The sequence below is a fragment of the Lissotriton vulgaris genome, chromosome 3_1 (genome assembly GCF_964263255.1).
Source record: "Lissotriton vulgaris chromosome 3_1, aLisVul1.2, whole genome shotgun sequence".
Lineage (NCBI taxonomy): Eukaryota > Metazoa > Chordata > Amphibia > Caudata > Salamandridae > Lissotriton > Lissotriton vulgaris.
In genome coordinates, this window is record NC_141689.1 from 516565692 (window position 1) to 516585471 (window position 19780).

Below are 19780 nucleotides of genomic sequence, written 5' to 3' on the forward strand. Positions count from 1 at the left end.
GAAATGTTTGTTTTGGGGGTTAGTCTTAACTTAATGGCTGATTCGGGTTCACCTTGGACAATTATTACCAAAGGCTACTTTGAAGAACGGTTAAAACATGTTCTGAACTTTAAGGATATTCTTCCTTCTGAGATTAGTGCAGTCAGTTTCAATGGTACAAATGTAGAGATGTTAGGCCATTTTTTAGTCAGGATTACTTTCAAATCCAGGTGTGTTGAGGTTAAATTGTATATTGCTGTTAAAGGTGTGAATGTTATTGGTTGGAAGGATCAGTGGAAGTTTGGCATAATTTTAAATCCCCGTGCCAAGGATCCGGTTATGTTAGGTGAGACTTTTGAAAATAATAACATTTCCTCTATTTCAATTGAGCAAGGAACTGACTTAATAAAGTTTGAATTTCAAGACGTTTTTTCTGACAAGTTAGGTATGCTACAGAATTTTTCTCACAAAATTAAACTAAAATCTGGAATTGTTCCTGTTAGGCAGAAATTTAGAGGGGTGCCTATTAATGTTAGGGAGGATCTTGGGAAAATGTTAGATGATTTAGTTTCAGAGAAGATCATTGAACCCATTGACTCTGCTGAATGGGTTTCTCCGATTGTTTTGGTTAGGAAACCGGACAAATCTTTGAGAATGTGTGTGGACCTTAGGGCACTTAATTTGGCTATTATTGTGGACTGTCATCCTCTTCCCAATATTAATGAGGTTGTTTCTATGTTAGAAGGTGCTAAAGTATTTTCCACGCTCGATTTAAGTTCGGCTTATCACCAAATTACTCTTACAGATGATTCCAAGTGTCTAACAGCTTTTATTACTCCTCAGGGCCTCTTTCAGTATACTAGAATGCCGTTTGGGTTGGCTTCAGCTGTCTCGGTATTTCAAAGGGTCATGTACAATATCTTTAGGGATGTAGATCATTTTGTGAAGTGTTTCCAAGATTATATTTTAATCTTTTCTAGTACAGATGAAGAACATCTTGGTCATTTACGCTGTGTGTGTGAGAAGTTGAGGAAGAGCGGTCTAACTTTGAAAGCCAGCAAGTGCAAGTTATTTCAACCTTCTGTTGAGTATTTGGGTCACACATTATCTGGTGATGGTGTAGTGCCGAAGAGATCGAATGTGGATGGTATTAGTAATGCTCCCCCACCAACCAATAGAGACCAGTTATTATCCTTTGAAGGCATGTGCAAATATTATAGCAAATTTGTTAATATCTTTGCCACCAAGATGGAGCCTCTAAGGAAGCTTTTGAGACATGGTAACTCTTTTGTTTGGGAAGGGGAACAACAGGTGGCATTTGAGCTTATCAAGTCTGATATTTTGCATGCCCCTACACTTAGACCTTTCTGTTTGAATAAATTGTGTGTCTTCACAGTGGATGCAAGTATGTATGGTGTTGGATCTGTGTTGTCTCAAAAGTCAGGCAAAGAAGAATGGAATGTTTGTTTTGCTTCTCGCACCCTTAATGAAACGGAGCGCAGATATGCCGTCATTGAGAAGGAACTTTTGGCTTGTGTGTGGGCGATTGAGCACTTCAGAAATTTCATTTGGGGAAATATATTTATTCTGAGAACTGATCACAAGCCATTAGTTAACATTCTTTCCCCTGGTGGAGGTTGGAATGCCACGGCTCATATCTCCAGGTTGACTTCACGACTCCAGGAATATTCTTTCACCCCGGAGTATGTCCCTGGAAAAAAAAATGTGGTTGCAGATTTTATGTCTCGCCATCCATCTCCTGTTTCTGATTGCAAGAATCTGAATGATTCTGATGTTGTTACTTGTTTGCAAGATGTTCTTTCTACCTCTTTTGCTGAGATTTCTGAAAAGTTGTGGGAGACTTCTGACAAACAAGATCTTACTTTACAGTCTATTAAGAAATATATTCTTGAAGGTTGGCCCGAAAAAAAAGTTGCTAAAAGAAGATTTAATGTCATTTTTCAATGTTTCAACTGAGTTAGAATTGGAGAATAATTTAGTCTTCAAATCTGGTAAGTGTGTTCCACCTTTTGCCGTACAAAGTTTAATTCTTGCTGTTGCACATAAATCTCATCCAGGAATGTCGGCCATGAAAAGATTGATTAGGAACTATTTCTAATGGCCATCTTTGGATCGTTTGGTTGAACACAAAGTTAGAGAGTGTGCTGTTTGTGTAGGAAACGACAAAATGTTGAAAGTAAATGTGCCTCCTTTGAAAACAACTTCCTGGCCTACTTTGCCTTGGAAAAAAATTGCTTTTGATATTTCTGGTCCGTTTATGTGTCTCCCTTCTGATTCCCGTTATGCCCTTGTTCTTATGGATTACCACTCAAAATGGTCAGAAGTTAAGTTTGTTTCTTCTGCTTCTACCAATATTGTAGTGGAATTTTTTAAGGAAGTTTTTTCCAGAGAAGGTTGTCCGTCTGTCTTGGTCACGGACAATGGGGTGCAACTTACCTCATTAGAAATGGAGAATTTTCTTAAATTACATTCTATCAAACACAACACTGTTTCTTTTTATGAACCACATACAAATGGTTTGGTAGAGCGTTTTAATAGAGTGTTGAAGGGGTTTATTTCTGATGTTTCTAAGTTTGGGTCAGATTGGAAAACTCTTTTGAGAGAAAAACTTTGGTTCTACAGAATTACCCCTCATTCAACCACTGAAGTCAGTCCCTTTCGTTTGCTCAAGGGACGTGATCCTGCTTCTACCATTTGTCCTTGGTGGTTCAGGGACAAATGTCTCAACAAATCTTTTTCTAAGGAGTTGGTTGAGCAAGCCGCTCAGGAAGTTGAGGACAAACAAGCTAAAAGCAAATTGTGGTATGACAAAAAGTGGAATGTTAAGTCTCCTAATTTTTCTGTGGGAGATGTTGTGAGGATTAAAAAACCTGGTCTTGTTTCAAAATGTTCCGATAAGTTTAGTAAGCCAATGAAACTTGTTAAAGTCTTTAGCAATAGTGTTATTACCCAGGATGGCTGACTATGGAACATTAAGCGTGTTGCAAGATGCCCCACTGTGCAACAAGCTTCCGTTCCGTCTTCTCCAAAAGCTACTAGTAGTTCCATTGCCTCAAGAGTTAAGTCTTCTGATCGTTCTAGATTGCTTCCTGTTAAATTGGATGATTATGTTTCATAACCCTGTTCTGTTCTTTCTTTTTGTATTGGAAGGAGATGTGTTACATCTCATCTCATTGCATTTCCCTGTACCTTTAAATCCTGCATGTTATTCTTTACGTGTTCTTAGAACACCACTGTGTTCTTGGCTTCAGGTCAGTTGCACTGTTCCTGTTATCCAAGAGACTGATGTACATGTTGCTGTGCTGCTCATTAAATCAGCTAATTCCTGAACCAGTTCCTGTGGACTATTTAACAGACCTCTCACCGTGTAGAATTATCTGGAGCATCAGAGACAGAACCGATCCATAGCGAAGTCCATGGTTTAAAGTTCTTGGCAAAGTCATCAACTCGCCGCTGGTGACACGTAACAACCTGCCTAGCACAGCTAAGCTCACCCGCCTCCCCACATCCTGAAGAAGCCCACCACAGAGCAGGACCCCTAGACGCGCGAGACACGAGAGAGAAACAGGATGGACTCCTCGGCTGCACCTCCCTTGCTCTCAAGTCTGCCTGGGTTTGAATCTTAAATAAAATGTACAGAAAATGGAATGGAATGGAATGGAATGGAATTGGATTTATAGAGCGCATGGCTGCCCTTGAGCGTCCCAGCGAAAACATGTTGTCTTCTTTGCTACGGGTAAGGGACAGCCCCAGTGGGTGGCCTACACCCACTGGGTACGCCCCTGTTAAGATGCCCAATACAAGGTGCCTTTGTATCGGAGCGAGAACCAGAGTGGTCGCCTCCCTTTTATTTTACCCACCCTGGCCAGAGGATGTCATGTAGCCAGATCTGGCTATTTACATTCTTGACGACCAAACGTTAGGTGCCAACCTTCAACCTTTTTCACAATAATAACTTGAATGTAAGCTGGAACTACACAAAAAATTAGCTGTGGATTGCCATTGCTTTTTCTATTTTTTTCTACTTATGGGATGTACCATAACCATGGACATCAATTCACTGAAATGCCAGGGGTAGTGGATGTGACATCACACGGCCTTTGACCTCCACTTTCACTCACACACACATTTTACACATTCACACAAATTCACACATACTCTCTCATACATAAACACACTCTCACCCAAAAGCACGCACACAACACACATTTAAAAGCTTTTTTTGATTTATTACCATGGAGGGGCATAATCCAGCTCATTGTACTCCATTTTTATTAAGCTATTAGTGAATAATATATTGTATTTGTTCACCGTTAGTGTCATACAAAATTCACAGAAAATAAAGAGAGTGGAGCCCCAGCTGCCCCTGTGCTCTTGGCATTGAATTTCCCACCTCTAGGTCTGGGCTAGCAAAGATAGTCCTAGTGGTAGCAAAGGGTAAGCCAGGGGTCACAGCTGAGACCCCCAGCGACCACTACAATTCATTGCAAGGGGAGTCCCCAAACGAGCACTTGCATTCGTTGTCAAATTTTTTAACTACTTATAAGGAGAATCAAACAACTTTTGTTCAATATATCCTGATGGGTGATTTTAATGTACATTTATGTAACCTAAACTGCCAATATAGCGACAGTGACGTCCCTGTTTCACAACCCCTCAACACTTTAAACATAGCTTCAAGGGGGAAGCATTGGAGGCACTTTTGTCCAATAATGATCTGTTTGAGGCGGGGTTTATCGATGTGAATAACCGTGTTCCAACGTACAGAGCTAGGGACTGTGAATCTATAATAGATTACATATTCCTATCCCCAGGACTTTTAAGCCACGTTATTTTTTATAATGCTATACCCTCTTCTTTTAGCGAGCATAACCCAGTAGTGATCGAACTGGATAATGGTCTCTCCCTCCTGAATAAAACACCTCTGGTATTAGTGCAAGTTGATCTAAAAGTAAAAGATCAAGTGAGGAGATTAAAATGGAGTAAGGTTACCCCTGAAGATTTTCTTCACACCATTACAACAAAGGTTGGGTCAGAACTAAACATATGTGCAGAACCTCTCATTTGTAATAGCTTGGTATGAAGCTATTTGCCAGCAAGTAGCTAAAGAACTTACAATTAATACCCGAGTTAAAACAAAATCTGCCTTTGGCTGATTCGATCAAAAATGCACCAAAGCTCATAATCTACTTAAATTGGCTCTTAACAAGACACCTAGGAATAAAAGTCTGGTAGCTCAGCTAAGGAAAGAGTACTCACTATTAGTCCAGGCTCGGAAAAATGAAATTAAACAAGATGCTTGGGCAGCACTAATGGAAAAAGCAACCATGAAAGATAGTTCCAAGTTTTGGGCAATTGTCAACAATCCTCTGTTTAGTGGTACCCAGAACTCTGTATTAGAAGTCAACATCTCAGAGGAGGCTTGGTTAACCCACTTTGAAAAAATCTATGGGAGTAACATTGAGCTGGAATCCTTTGAGACACCAATTTCTGATCCACCGCTGTTACCTATCAGCTTTAATACGACGGAGGTTGAGAAAGCGATAGAGGGAACGGCAGGGGGTAAGGCGCCAGGCCCTGATGGCGTGCCTTCGGACATGTATAAGACTAATCCCAAATACTGGGCAAAAATATTGACAAATGTTTTCAACACATCGGCTGCCACAGGTTCCCAAAATCATGGTCACGATCAATTATAATCCCCGTGTTTAAAAAGGGCCAAAGGGGAGATCCCAGATGCTATAGGCCTATATCTTTACTAGATTCCTCAATTAAAATCTAAGGGAAGGTTATCCTAGCCAAAATCACAGACTGGGCTACGGAGAAAGACATTTTATGTAACGCCCAGTATGGCTTTAGATCTGGGAGGGGGACGGAGGACCAATGTTTGAATTTACATTTAATTATTTCTAAATATACGAAGGCAGCTGAGGGTTCAATCTTTCTGGGCTTTATGGATCTGTCCACAGCCTTTGATCTAGTCAATAGATCAAGACTGTGGACCATGTTGCTGGACCTTGGACTGGACCGGCCTCTGGTGTACTTTTTCGCCGAGCTACATAGAGACCTGAGAGCGTCAATAAGGATGTCGCAGGAGGGGAAATACACTGCACGTTTTAAATCAGGCAGAGGGGTGCGTGAGGGATGTATCTTGGCCCCTTTGTTATTTACCTTATATATTAACACCCTGGAAGAAAACCTTTTAACAGCATCACTAGATATTCCACGTATGGGAGGAACGCCCATTCCTGTACTCCTATACGTGGACGACGCCGTTCTACTGGCTCGGGCCCCCCTTAGCTTACAAAGATTATTAGACTCTTTCTGGGATTTTATGAAATCACTAGACCTTGTGATTAATAACGGTAAATCTCATATTATGTCACTAGGCAAGAGGAAAAATAACATCAAATCCTTTTATTACAACTTAGGAAGCAATCTCAAGAGTGAAAGTGTTTACTTACCTGGGTGTTGTCTTCGACGACAAAGGTCTTTGGGCACCGCAACTCTCAACTAAAGTCAAAGCTGTAAGAAGCTCCTCAGCGGCAATACTATGTTTTGCTAAAAGATTGGGGGGAAAACTGTGCGAAGCAATCCTAGCAATATATAAAGCAAAAACAATATCTATTGCTAGGTATGGAGCTGCAATATGGGGATACATTAAATCTGATCTTATTCAAAGAGAAGAAAACAAATTTCTTCGTGCCCTCCTCGGCCTTCCACAATCGACAGCAGGCCATTCGGTCCATCTTGAGTTGGGGATAGGCTACATTTTAGATATAATAAACATGGCCCCAATATTGCTCTGGATTAGAATCTGGTTGAATTTGAACCTTACCCTGAACCACAAGATCCTGAAGGATTGTATGAATTTAGATAAAACGAGGGATATCCAATGGCTGTCCTACATTAAAATGACAACTAGGAAATTGGGGCGCCCAGAGATTTTTTTCAATCCTGAAGGTCTATGTAAAGCTGACCTTAAATGGGTTAAAGTAAACTTCATTAAACTCAGCGAGCTACAGCGGGAATCTGAAGAGTTAACTAAACCCACAGTCAGGGCTCATTTCTTACTTATTTCGTCACTAACCATGCAATCGTATCTTTCCATTGTTACGATCCCTTTTCATAGATGGCTACTGACAAAATTTTGTTTCAACCAGATTCATTTGGTATTGGGTGATTCAAAGGGTTGGAGTAGGCCTGAGGATATGGCTGTCTGTAAATGTGACGATTTCTCCCCTCAAGATACCATGCATTTTATGTTTTTTTGTCCCCTGTATCATGAAGCTAGAAAAAGGTTTATCTTTCAAGTATTGAAAGCGAATTTATTCATACAGTCTAAACCTGCTTTATTGTTTTTACAATTAATGGAATCCCCTGTAACCATGTTTGGTGTTGCAAGCTTTCTTGTCCCGTCTATTAGAACTAGGAGGATCAGACAGGTAGCACAACAGGAGATGGAAAACTAGTTTCGAATATGCTACTTACCAGTATGCATCTGTTCTTGGCATGTAGGGCTGCTGACATTCATATCTGTGCATAGATCGCCGCCTAGTGTTGGGTCCGGATGATTGCACATTGTTGTCCTAGAAGAGTTTTCGAAGTATCACGAGATAGGTGGCTCCTCCCATGGACTACAGTGCTCATGGGCATCTTCTCCATCCTCAGATTGTTTTTCGCCATTGTGGCAGAGATGGAGTGTAATACAGTGAGTGATGTCCATGCTAGACAATAATTCTGAATGCTACAGCTGCTACAGGCGCCGGGGAGGAGGGTGGGCGATATGAATGTCAGCAGCCCTACATGCCAAGAACAGATGCATACTGGTAAGTAGCATATTCGGTTTGAGGCATGTGGGCTACTGAATTCATATCTGTGCATAGATTACATAGCAGTCCCTCCTGTTAGCGGCGGCTGCCCGTGCCAGCTGCAGCAGACTGAAAAAGAGTTTTGAGAACAGCCTGTCCTACAGCTGCCTGCTGTTTAGAATGCACATCTATGCAGTAGTGTTTCGTAAATGTATGTGTGGTGGACCAAGTGGCTGCCTTACATATCTCTTCTAAAGAAATATTCCCCAGGAAAGCCATGGACGCTCCTAACTTACGTGTGGAGTGCGCTCGTGGTGGAATGTTAGTGTGCGTTTAGCCTTAGCATAGCAGATCTGTATACATATAACGATCCACCGGGCTATCCCTGCTCTGGAAATGGGGTTGCCTTTGTGTTGTGGAGAAAAGGCAACAAAAAGCTGTTTTGTTGTTCTGAAATCCTTTGTTCTGTCTATATAGTACATGAGAGCCCTTTTGACATCTAACGTGTGTAGGAATCTCTCTGCGACATTCTCCGGATTGGGAAAGAAAACTGGCAGTTCTATGGTCTGGTTCATGTGGAACTGCGAAATCACTTTAGGCATAAATGTAGGGTTGGTGGGTAATACTACCCTATTTGCGTGGACCTGGATGAATGGCTCTTGAATGGTTAGTGCCTGGAGTTCACTAACTCTCCTCAGTGAGGTAATGGCCACTAGGAAATCAACTTTCCAAGTCAGAAATTGAATCTCACAAGAGTGTAGGGGTTCAAAAGGTGGTCCCATTGATCTGGTGAGGACCACATTCAGGTTCCAGACTGGTGACGGTGGGTGACTGGGAGGGATCACTCTTTTAAGTCCCTCCAGAAAAGCTTTATTGGCAGGCACTCTGAATAAGGAGAGGTGCTGCCTGTTCTGAAGATAGGCGCCTATGGCGGATAAATGTATGCAAATGGAACTGTACGCTAGATTACATCTGTACAAATGCAACAAATAACAGATGATGTTTTGAATAGATGCATCCAGTGGGTTAATGTCATTGTTGGTACAATATATGACAAACCTTTTCCATTTAGCCGCATAGCATGCTCTGGATGTGGGCCGTCTTGCCTCCTTGATGATATTCATACATTCCGGCGGCAAGTTGAGGTAGCCAAATTCTAGGACTTCAGGAGCCAGATCGCCAGGTTGAGCTGTTGCGGATCTGGATGCTGAATGTCTCCATGGCTCTGCGTCAAAAGCCTGGGTGTGAGGCGTAGCCGTTGATGCGGTACCACGGATAGTTCCAGAAACGTGGTGTACCATGGTTGGTGTGCCCACATTGGAGCAACCAGGATGAGGGTCATCGAGTGTTGCCATAGTTTGCGTGACAACCAGCGGTATCAAAGGTGCTGGGGAAAAGCGTACACAAATTTGCCTGACCAGTTCATCCATATCGCATTGCCTTGCGACTGTGGGTGTGGGAACCTGCTTATGAAGCTTTGGCATTTTGCGTTTTCCCTTGTGGCGAACAGGTCTATCTGTGGATGACCCCATTGCTGGAAGTACGGTTGGAGTACTGATGGATGTATCTCCCAATCGTGCATCTGGTGGCTGTGTCTGCTGAGCAGATCCGCTATCTGGTTGTCTTTGCCCGGGAGGTGTTCCGCCATTGAGGAAGATGTTCCTTTGAATGGCCCACTTCCACATGCTCTGAGCCAGATAATACAACTGTGGAGAGTGTTTCCCTGCTTCTGTATGTAGTACATGGCAGTCATGTTGTCCGTCTGGATCAACACGACCTTGTTGCACAAGTGTACCTTGAAAGCTTTCATCGCCATGAAGATTGCCATCAGTTCCAGAAGGTTGATGTGCATCTTCTTTTGCTGTGCTGTCCACAGTCCCTGCACTGTGTAATGGAGTACATGAGCTCCCCATCCCTGGAGAGACGCGTCCGCCGTCAGTACAATTTGTGGAACAGGCTCTTGGAACGGTCGGCCCTTGCAAAGGTTTCGTGGGTTCCACCAATGCAGAGAGTTGAATGCCCGACCGCTCACCAACACTAGGTCCTTTAACTGTCCTTGAGCCTGATTCCACTGACGTGCTAAGCACTCCTGAAGAGTACCCATATGTAGTCTCGCGTGCGGGACTATGAAAATGCAGGAGGCCATCATGCCTATCAACTTCATGAACACTTTCGCTGGAAGCGAGCGTTGAGGTCTGAATTTCTGTATCAGCAATTGCATGCTGTTTATTCTCACTGAATTTGGCTGTGCTTTGGCTGCGAGAGTGTCTATCGTCGCACCCAGGTACTGTCGCACGTGGGCGGGCTGAAGGTGTGACTTCGGGCAATTCAGTGAGAATCCCAGACTGTGAAGAAGATGAATGGTGTGGGACATGTGGCTGGCACACTGCTGGGCCGACTTTGCTTGAATAAGCCAGTCGTCCAGATAAGGGTAGACATGTATGTGCTGTCTCCTGAGGTGTGCTGCTACTGTTGCCAGGCACTTTGTGAACACCCTGGGTGCCGTAGTTACTCCGAAAGGGAGGACTTTGAACTGATAATGTTGATGTTGAATAGTGAACCTGAGATATTGTCTGTATGACGGGTGTATGGGTATATGGAAATACGCATCTTTTAGATCCAGCGTTGCGAGGAAGTCTCCCTGACTGAGTAACGGCAGAACCTGTTGCAAGGTGAGCATATGAAAATGCTCTGACAGAATGTAACTGTTTAGAGGCCTGAGGTCTAGTATAGGTCTGAGCGACCCGTCCTTTTTGGGTATTAGAAAGTAGAGAGAGTACACCCCCGACCCTTGTTCTTCTACAGGCACGAGCTCTATGGCCTCTTTTTGCAGCATGCTGACGACCTCCTGCTGCAATAAGTGTAAGTGCTCTGCGGACATATGACGGCGTCTTGGTGGGATGTTGGGTGGAGTGGACGTTAATTCCAGACAATACCCGTACTGTACAATGTCTCTCACCCACCTGTCTGTGGTGATGGATTTCCAGACCGGCAGGAACTGTTGTAGTCTCCCCCCGACAGGTGTTATGTGGTCGGGGGGCAGTGACAGGGCGTCACTGTTTGGTATTGGCAGAGGATCTGGAACTGTTGTTTCCTCTGCCTCTGCCCTTGATGTTGTTTCCCCGATAGCCACCACGGTTGTTCTTATTGTAGGTGGATTGTGTACCTCCCTTATTGTATTGTGTTTGTTGTGTTGACTGGCCTCTTGAGGGGCCTCTAGTACTGGAGCGACAAAAGGAGCCACCCCGAAACTGCTGTGACTGCAGAGCCCCCGTAGACTTTGCAGTCTCTGTGTCCTTTTTAAGTTTCTCAAGGGTGGTGTCAACCTCAGGTCTGAATAAGAAGTCTAGGTTAACTGGCTGATTGAGGATAGAAGTTTGAATTTCAGGTTTGAATCCTGAAATCCTCAACCAGGCATGTCGTCTTAGCATAACACTAGTGTTGATGGCCCTGGCTGCAGTGTCAGCTGCGTCCAGAGCACACTTGATGGAAGCATTGGTTATGAGTTTCCCCTCCTGTATGAGTAGCCGTGCCCCCTCCTTGTACTGATCAGGTAGGTGTTGTAATAGTGTCTCAAGGGTATCATAATGTGCCCTGTCATATCTGGCAAGAGAGCCTGAGTGTTAGCAATGCGCCAGATGTTAGCCGCCTGCGCAGCTACTCTTTTCCCTGAAGTTTCCATAACTCTTTGTCCGGAGGAGGAGCATCACCTGTAGCCTGGGAGTTCGCTCTCTTACGTGCATTAGAAACAACCAATGAATCCAATGGCAACTGTCCCTTTATATAAGGAGGGTCCACAGGGGCCGGCCGATATTTCTTCTCAATCCTTGGGTTTAACACCCTGGCCCTAGTGGTATCTAAAAATGTCTGCAGCATGCTTGAGGACTCCTTTGAGCATGGGTAGGGTTTTGACTGCCCTTTCTGAAGTTGAAAAAGTGTCGACCAGAAAGTCCTCGTCCACAGGGTCAGCATGTAGCTCGACATCATGATTACTGGCTGCCCTCTCAATAAGGGCGTTAAAAGCAGTTGTGTCCTCCGTAGGAGACGTTTTCACACTGTACACATGAAGGTCCGGGCAAAGTTTGCGGATCCCTTGAGTCAGCAGGGTCCGTCCATTGTTGGTCTTGATCATCAGGATCAGTGTCCACATGATAGAGGTCATCCTCATTGTAATTATCCCCTGTCTCAACATCTGAGTATGTTGGGGAAACATTTTGAGGCTCCTGTTCATAGTGATGGAGGGGTTCCACCAGAGCAGGAGAAGTTGTTCAAAGTCTCTTTTTCTTCAAGGGAATCTTATATGATTCCATGGGAGTCTCTGGCATTAACTTTTGTTTGTATATGGACAGTCTCCCAGTGTCCGAGTCGATGAATTGTCTCGGCTCCTGGTCTTCAGGCTCTTCCGTAGCCTCCAGTTCCGTCGACACGTGTGTAGCGGGCGCCAATAGATTTTTTCGGCTCGAACATCTTCGGACGCACCGAGGGTGGTAACCCAAACTTGATAGGTGACGACGCGGTCTGAACTTGTTCGATCAGCTTTGACATCGGGGCCTTCTTCTGTCCGACCGATGTACCCTTCTCCCTGATGCGTTGGAGCGACTCCGACACTTCTTTGGCTATGAACGGACTGGGTTTTGTCGATGCAACAGGGTCCTTGGAGCCAGTCTTCGACTTGTCTGTAGGCCTCGACCGAGGATCGATCCCGTCTTTCGGTGCGGGCCGTTTGTGGGAATCGACACCCTTCTGCGTCGGCTTCGATGGCTCGACGGCCTTGACCTTGGTCTTTGGCGCCCCAACCATTGGCTCGACGACCTTCTTGAGTTTTCCGGCATCGACGGCCATTTTAGTTTTCTTCGGCTCCAAGGGGTTTGAGGCCTTGGAGCCGACGAGAGGCACAAGCACTTTCGGTTTCGGTTTCTGCAAAGACGCTGTCGGTTTCGATTTCTTTGTATCGACCGATGGCGGTTTCGAAACCGCAGGCTCTTTAGAAATGTTCGAAGCCGGGCCTTTATGCGGGGCTGTAGAACGAGATTGTGGATCTTGGGTAAGGCCTATTGGCGATCCCAAGACCTGAGCCTTACTGAGTGCGTCATCTTCGGCCTCTGTGCGGCCGGTTTGGCCTAGCTCTTCGCCTGAGCTATCTTCTACGGCCCCAAGGGCCTCCACGTCGTCTCCTACCTTATCGACGACGTTCTCATCTTCGTCTTGTACCTCCTCGTCTTCGGCGTCATACTCGGAGTCATGGCCCGAAGCCGGATCGGAGCAGTGTTCCTGATCCTCCAGATCAACGACCTCCTCGTCTTCAGTCCCGAAGATGTTCACGGGAACAGGCGCTGACTTTTTCGACTCCAGTCGAGTCGCGCGTCGAATCTTGAGGGTTTTCTTCGACCTGAACCGGGCACAGGCCATACAGTTGTCTTCGTTATGGTCTGGGGACAGGCACTTGTTGCACACCGGGTGGACATCGATGTGCGGGTATTTTGCATTGCAAAGGGGGAACCACTTGAATGGACTTCTTTCCATTTCAGATCTAAGATCGGGTAGAGTGTGGAAAGAAAAAACCTGTAGAGTCCTCGATGTCCACTAAGCAAAGGCACCAATACCGAACGAAACGATACGGACGCTATCGAAAGCCTTTTGGCTTTATAGAAAGTTTACCTAACTTGAGCTAAGATAGTAACATCCGAACCCAATGGCGGAAAAAAACAATCTGAGGATGGAGAAGATGCCCATGCGCACTGTAGTCCAGGGGAGGAGCCACCTATCTCGTGATACTTCGAAGACTCTTCCAGGACAACAATGTGCAATCATCCGGACCCAACACTAGGCGGCGATCTATGCACAGATATGAATTCAGCAGCCCACATGCCTCGAACATATAATTTTATCGATAGTGATTAACTGACCTTTACGATGAAATAGTTTTTTAACTGTTTTAATGGAATTTTATGTTTTTATATTATTTTTAAAAGGAACAAAATTTGTACAGCATACTTTTATGATTTTTATTAATCCAAAAAATGTTTTTTTTACTTGACTTGACACTACATGACGTCCATGATCATATCAATTTTTAGTGGGCTAGAAAGTAAACATGCGTGGAAGGACACTTTTTACTGTTCTGAACTATAAAATATTTAGTGAACATGCTCAGGGCAGGCTGAAGCCCATGGAATGCTCTTGAAGTGGAATGTGGTCCAGAGTGACAACCAGTGGCTGAGATCATGTCACCCATTACACCCATCGCTTTTTTGTTTCTCTCAACGTACACATGGTTTGTCCCTTTATGCAGTGCACAGTGAGCAGTTAGAATGCGGCCCAGAGTAATAACCCGCAGTAGAGTTAAATGCAGGTATTCACCTATCTCTTTTTGTCTCAGTGAGACACATAACGTCCAAAGGAATGCAGAGAGGTCGGCATAGGATTCAAACTGCACCTCATTCAACAGCCTAATAAGGCTGAAACCATGCTAAGCTTTCTTCTGTTCCTTCACAGAAGATTCAGGCTGCACTCTCCCTACTGCAGGACCAACACTGGTCTGTGTATCATTGGATCCTCATTCTAGCGGTTTTAATGCGCTAGAACAGTGGTACTTAACCTGTGGTCTGCGGACCCCTGCGTAACACCTATTCACAGGGTCTGTGTCCATAAAATTCAATTAAAATGTGCCTATTATTAAAGTTCATATATATAAAAAGCTAAATTGAAAATGTGAAGTGTTAAAACTTTCTGTAAATGTGTAGGAATTTGAAATCTAGTCATGAAGTTGGTTTCCTTATCTTGATTTGTGGGAGCAGCAAATAGATGGACGATTGGCAGCCTCAACTGAATCAACACTTGCATGTGCAGAAAAAAAGAGCTTGCATTGGAAGGAAAAATTACATTGTAGCAGATTGTATCATCGTTTAGAAATAAAACTGCATTTGAAAAGCTCCAACTTTCCCATTAAAATGTACATTTTTGCATATTTGGTCTTGAAAATATTCCATACTTCATGTATTTGTTTGATGTATACTTGTTCATGTTTTTTGTGTAATGTTTTGAGATTCAAATCAAACCAATTGCTTAGGTGGAGGGGTCCCAGGCTTCCAGGAGTGATTCATTGGGGGCCACAGTCAAACGGTTAAGAACCACTGCATTAGAATACAGTGCAGGGTCATTCAAGCACTGCACCTCGCATTTAGTTTTTTTCTAAAACGGAATCATAAAAGAGGTAGGACACATTTATAGCACAAACCTAACAATAAAGCAACAGAGCTCTGCATGTGATAACGGAAGGACCAAAGATTATTACTGGGATGCAAGTCGAGATGTGTGCTTCAGATGTTATCCGAGATAAAAAAAAAATATGAAGATGTGACTTCAAGAGCATTTCATTGCCTAAAGTTTCGCCTCTCAGCAGCCCCATGCATTGGTTCATTGTTTTTAGTGCACAGTGATGCTCGTGAAAATAGTCCATCATCAACCAAGGATGAATATTTTTAGGTGCATCCATTATTTTGTGCTTTTTGCTCTTAACGTATGAAACTCGAGGCCTTCTTACCTCATTTTGTTCATCAAGAATGTTTACTGTGATTCCTTCCTATCAAAAGATTAAAAAAAAGAAACGTTACCAAATTTTAACAAAGAACATATTAAATCTTTACACCAAAATACTCTCATGGTTTAACAAAAATACAACACATATTTCAATTGGTAATTGATAAATACAGGCAAACCAGCATTGGCTTACTAACATCTGCTGCAAAAGCAACAACCTACCAGTTTCGTCTCTCACCCAAACACGTGCAGGGTACTAGGGTGCCAGACTGGCTGGGGAGGGGTATAAGCAATGACTCACGGTGAGCTCATTTGAGTTTCATCCATATTTGGTAGCCTCTAAATACTCTGGTGCAACATTCTGGCCTCCTTTGGGCTCAAACAGTTGGTGAAATTAGACCTTTCAAAGATTGTGCATTCTCTGCTTAGGCTGGCATACCTGATTTCCGTCCCACTTCTTTCCTCACTCATGAGTAGTTGTACAGCAATATCTAGTGTCCATCCCTTTAAAAAAAAGGTGAACAGCTACTGCTGTTCCCATTCGTGCCCATTAGGCATAATGTTTAGTTCAAACATTTGAGACCCCGTGTATATATTTTAGCGTATACTTTTTTTGAGGGCTTAAAGCCACCCCTGCTTTTCATTTTTTTATTTCAGTACCCTTTAAAAATCTTTGCTTGTTTGTGGTCAGTCTTGCCTCTTTCTCCCTCCTTTTTCTCTTTCCTTCCTCCACTGGAGAAGGGACCAAGTACTGTATCTTTAAGCTTTGGTTATTTATCAGTCAGTCAAAACTCTTTATTTCGGCCACTTGACATAAAAGAGAAATGCATAGAGACAACATTAAAAATAGAAAATCATGTGGATATGTAGCATATGCAAAGCGATAAAAAATGGCCTCCAATTTTCAAAAGGTTAAAACCTAAAACCATCAACTTGGTATGAGGCACCAGTGTTCTCAACGACTAGTAGGCTGGAGATGAGTGATTTTTCCCCATATAATGTCCCCCTAGTGACCTTGCAGCACTGCTATCCTATCTATTGGCTGGTAGTAGGACATTTTTCCTCCTCATTCGCCACATAGCAAATAAGAACCCATGGACTGCAAATATAATGTGCCTGCTGGTGTCGGACTGTAAAATTCTGCAGGCCTCTGCACAATGTGGGATTCCCAGGTTCCTGAAAATGCGGATTATCCATTCAGTTCTGGTCCTACTATACTCGAGGCAGAAAAACGGGCGTGGGCCACCGTTTCTTCGCTGTGGCCACAGGATTGGCAGTCCGGCTCTGCCATTCAGTCTGTGCTTAGCCATTTCGAGGTGATGTATCTAATAGGTAATGACCCTTGCCTGAACTGGGCATACAGCTTTCTGGCCAGATTTGGTTCAACTTCATCTAAGAGCTCCTCAGTTTTACAAAAGTCTTTTATCCTTAAGAAGGAGTCAGTCAAAGTAAAGAGGGCGAGGCTTGACATGAGCATACTAGTTATAAAATTCCTAAACCGCCTCTTCAGCTCCAATTTGCTAATTAGAAACCCCCCTCATCCCCCATCCTCCCGGATCTTCCCAGGGTTTTACTAACCAGAGGATTAACAGTGTGTCTATGACATATTTGATCCAGGGAGATTGCCAGCCCCAGGGATGCTGAGTATATATTTTAGGCCCTAGTGGCAGTGGAGCAGTTCGGGAGTGGCCCATAGTTTTCTTCAGTAGATTATTGATCTGACTGCAATTCTTTCTCGTATTGGCCTGTGCCCCAAATCCAGCCTTAGTGGGACTAGCAGAGTGCTGATTGGAAGGCTCAGAACTTTCCTGAGGAACCAATTCTCAACCGTTTCTAGGGGTTTGGTGTCCTTATAACCCCAGAGCTCGGTCCATCGAGAGTTGCACCCAGCGCTTGGTGGATGTATATTTGGACTGCCGGAGTGATAGGAATTTGAAAAATTAACTCTAATGAACTTTCAGCAAACCTCCGTTATATTGCTCCATTTTGAGCCTACATTTCAAAATATGTGGCACTCCATCAAGCTTTGCGTTCAGAGTGATGCCTAGATACTCAAACAGATGGACCTGATCCAGTGGGGACCCATTCAAGGTGAGTTTGACGTGTGTTGTATGACACAGGTTGAAAATCATGTACTTGGTTTTACTGATATTTATTTCCAATCCTCTCTTTGTACAGAAGCTACTGCATTCTTCCAGGATTCTCTGTATGCACATGGGTAATTTAGATAAGAGTAATGTGTTGTCCACAAACATTAGCGGCGGGACCCTCGCTGTGGCTAATCTGGTGGCATCATTGTCACAGGAATTCAGGCAGTAAGCCAGGTCATTGACAGACAGTGTAAAGAGTGTTGGAGCAAGAACACAGCCTTGCCTAACACCCCTAATGACTGGGAAGGGTTCTGTTACTTCTCCCAGTCAACCACAGTGGACCTGGGAAAAGCTATGTTCATGCAGCCTTTCGATGATTTTACATTAGTAATGGGGGACACCCTTCTCAGCCAGAACCTTCCATAGCACATTTCAGGGAACCAAATTAAATGCAGATCGAAGATCAACAAATACCATGTAAAGTCTACCCTTTTCAGCTGCAGCCTAAAAACGTGGTCAATTATTGATGTGTGGATGCGGAATCCTGCTTGCATGGCTTAGAATGTTGTTGGCCCCTAGCCATTCTTGTAATCTTAGTAAAATAGTTCTGCTAAAGTGTTTCTGTGTATTATCAATTAAACTAAAGGGCCTGTAGTGTGCTGGCACCAGAGGGGAGCCCTTTTTGCATCTAGGGATCATTTCTGACCCCGACCAAGAATAAAGGATTGATGACCCACTCATGGTGGCATTAAAACCTACAGTGAGGTAGGGACCCCAGACATCAGTCTCAGCTAAAAACAGGCACCCTGGAATGTTATCTAGGCCAAGGGCTTTGTGAGGAACAATCTTCCTAATAGCTAGGACCACTTCCTTGCATGTAATGTTCAGACACTCGAGTATAGCGTGGAGGCCCTCTGTAGTTGGTAATTGAGGCCTTCTTACTGTAACTGAAATTGCACTGTCACCGGTTATTGGAGCATAGAGATTTTAAAAGTGTGCATTGCAGTCATCAGCTGCAATGTAGTTTTCAATGGTGAAAGTACCCTGAGCATTCCCAGTGGCACCTATGTTCCACAATTCTGCTTGATCCTTATCCATAGAGTGTGCAAGAAGAGCCTCCCACGTTACTTGGTTCCATTCCATCTTGGCATTATTAACAACCTTCTTAAAAGTCGCTCTTGTGGCTTGATTTGTGCTTCTGTCTTGTGACCTTACTGCAGTGATGAGAGCAAGTGTGGCAGACTTGCAATGGCTGTTAAACCCCGAAGGCAGGTTTCTTCACGCTCCCTGAAGCCTGGCCCCTACATAAAAATGCTTTTAGAACTCTGTGAAGAGTTGCTTATGCACTACCCAATCCTTGCTAGGGAAGTTTCTGGGTCAAGCTACAAATTAAGTTGCACAGGTCTTCCAGGCTCTTTGTCACTAGCTTGCAAATCGACTTTACTGAGTCCTGTGATCACGCATTACCCACCAGGTTATCCTGCTCCTATGTGTTGCTTGTTGGTGTCTACCATTAAAGGGATGTGCTAGTTTGGCTGTAGGCTTGGTGCGGTCAAGGTAAAGTGCATTATGTTCGCTCCCATGTCAGTAAAAAAAAAGGTCATAATATAAAGTCAACTAAAATATAGTCTATCAGGCTGGTGCTAGGATCTCTGTTGAAGATGTGCCTCCCTTCCTTATCTGAGCGAGTTCTCCTATTACAGAGGCAAATGCTCTGTTTCAGAGTCATGGCATTAAGTTAGAGCATCAGCAGCGATCATTTTTATATCTTTACGCATTGCTTGTTTATCTGTTGTTTGAGGGACTATTTTTTTCTTGGTTTCCTGCTCGTTTTACTGTTTGCCTGTGTCCGCTCGGCACCTGTAGCTGCTTGCTTTTGTCCCTCCCAAGTAGCTGCATGCCCGTGGCACTTCCCTTTGTGCCTGGTGCTATTGTCCCTCACCCCTCCCGCCACCTTGCTTGTTTTGTTAGGCACGGGAAAATTCATCGATTTGCCCAAAATCACAGGATTTTGACTCAGCCCGAGACTCGGAACTGGCTCTCCAGTACCATTGCCAATGAATTACTGTTAAGTGGTATAAAGATCTATCCCTTGCGAGCTCTGGAATGGTTTTTATGTTTGGTAAATGAAGAGGAGAAACAAAGTTCAGCTCGACACGTGCCAGTAGCTGCTTCCATTTGCCCCTCCCACATCCTCCCATGTCGCTGAAAGTCCCTCCCACTTGTGCTTGGTGCTCCCATCCTCGTCCCTCATCCCTACCATCACATTACTTGCTTTGTTAGGCACAGGGAGATTTGGAGACTTGCCCAGAATCACAGGATGTTGACTCAGTGCTGAGA

At 44.0% G+C, this 19780-nt stretch overlaps 1 protein-coding gene across 1 annotated transcript in view; it reads right to left on the reverse strand.

The window, feature by feature from the left end:
- ANKDD1B (ankyrin repeat and death domain containing 1B) overlaps positions 1–19780 on the reverse strand; it is a 602007-nt gene that overhangs the window by 256598 nt on the left and 325629 nt on the right. Inside the window, exon 8 of the mRNA XM_086960762.1 lies at positions 15355–15393. Coding sequence (XP_086816888.1) covers positions 15355–15393 — 39 coding nt within the window. The remainder of the gene's footprint in view (positions 1–15354; positions 15394–19780) is intronic.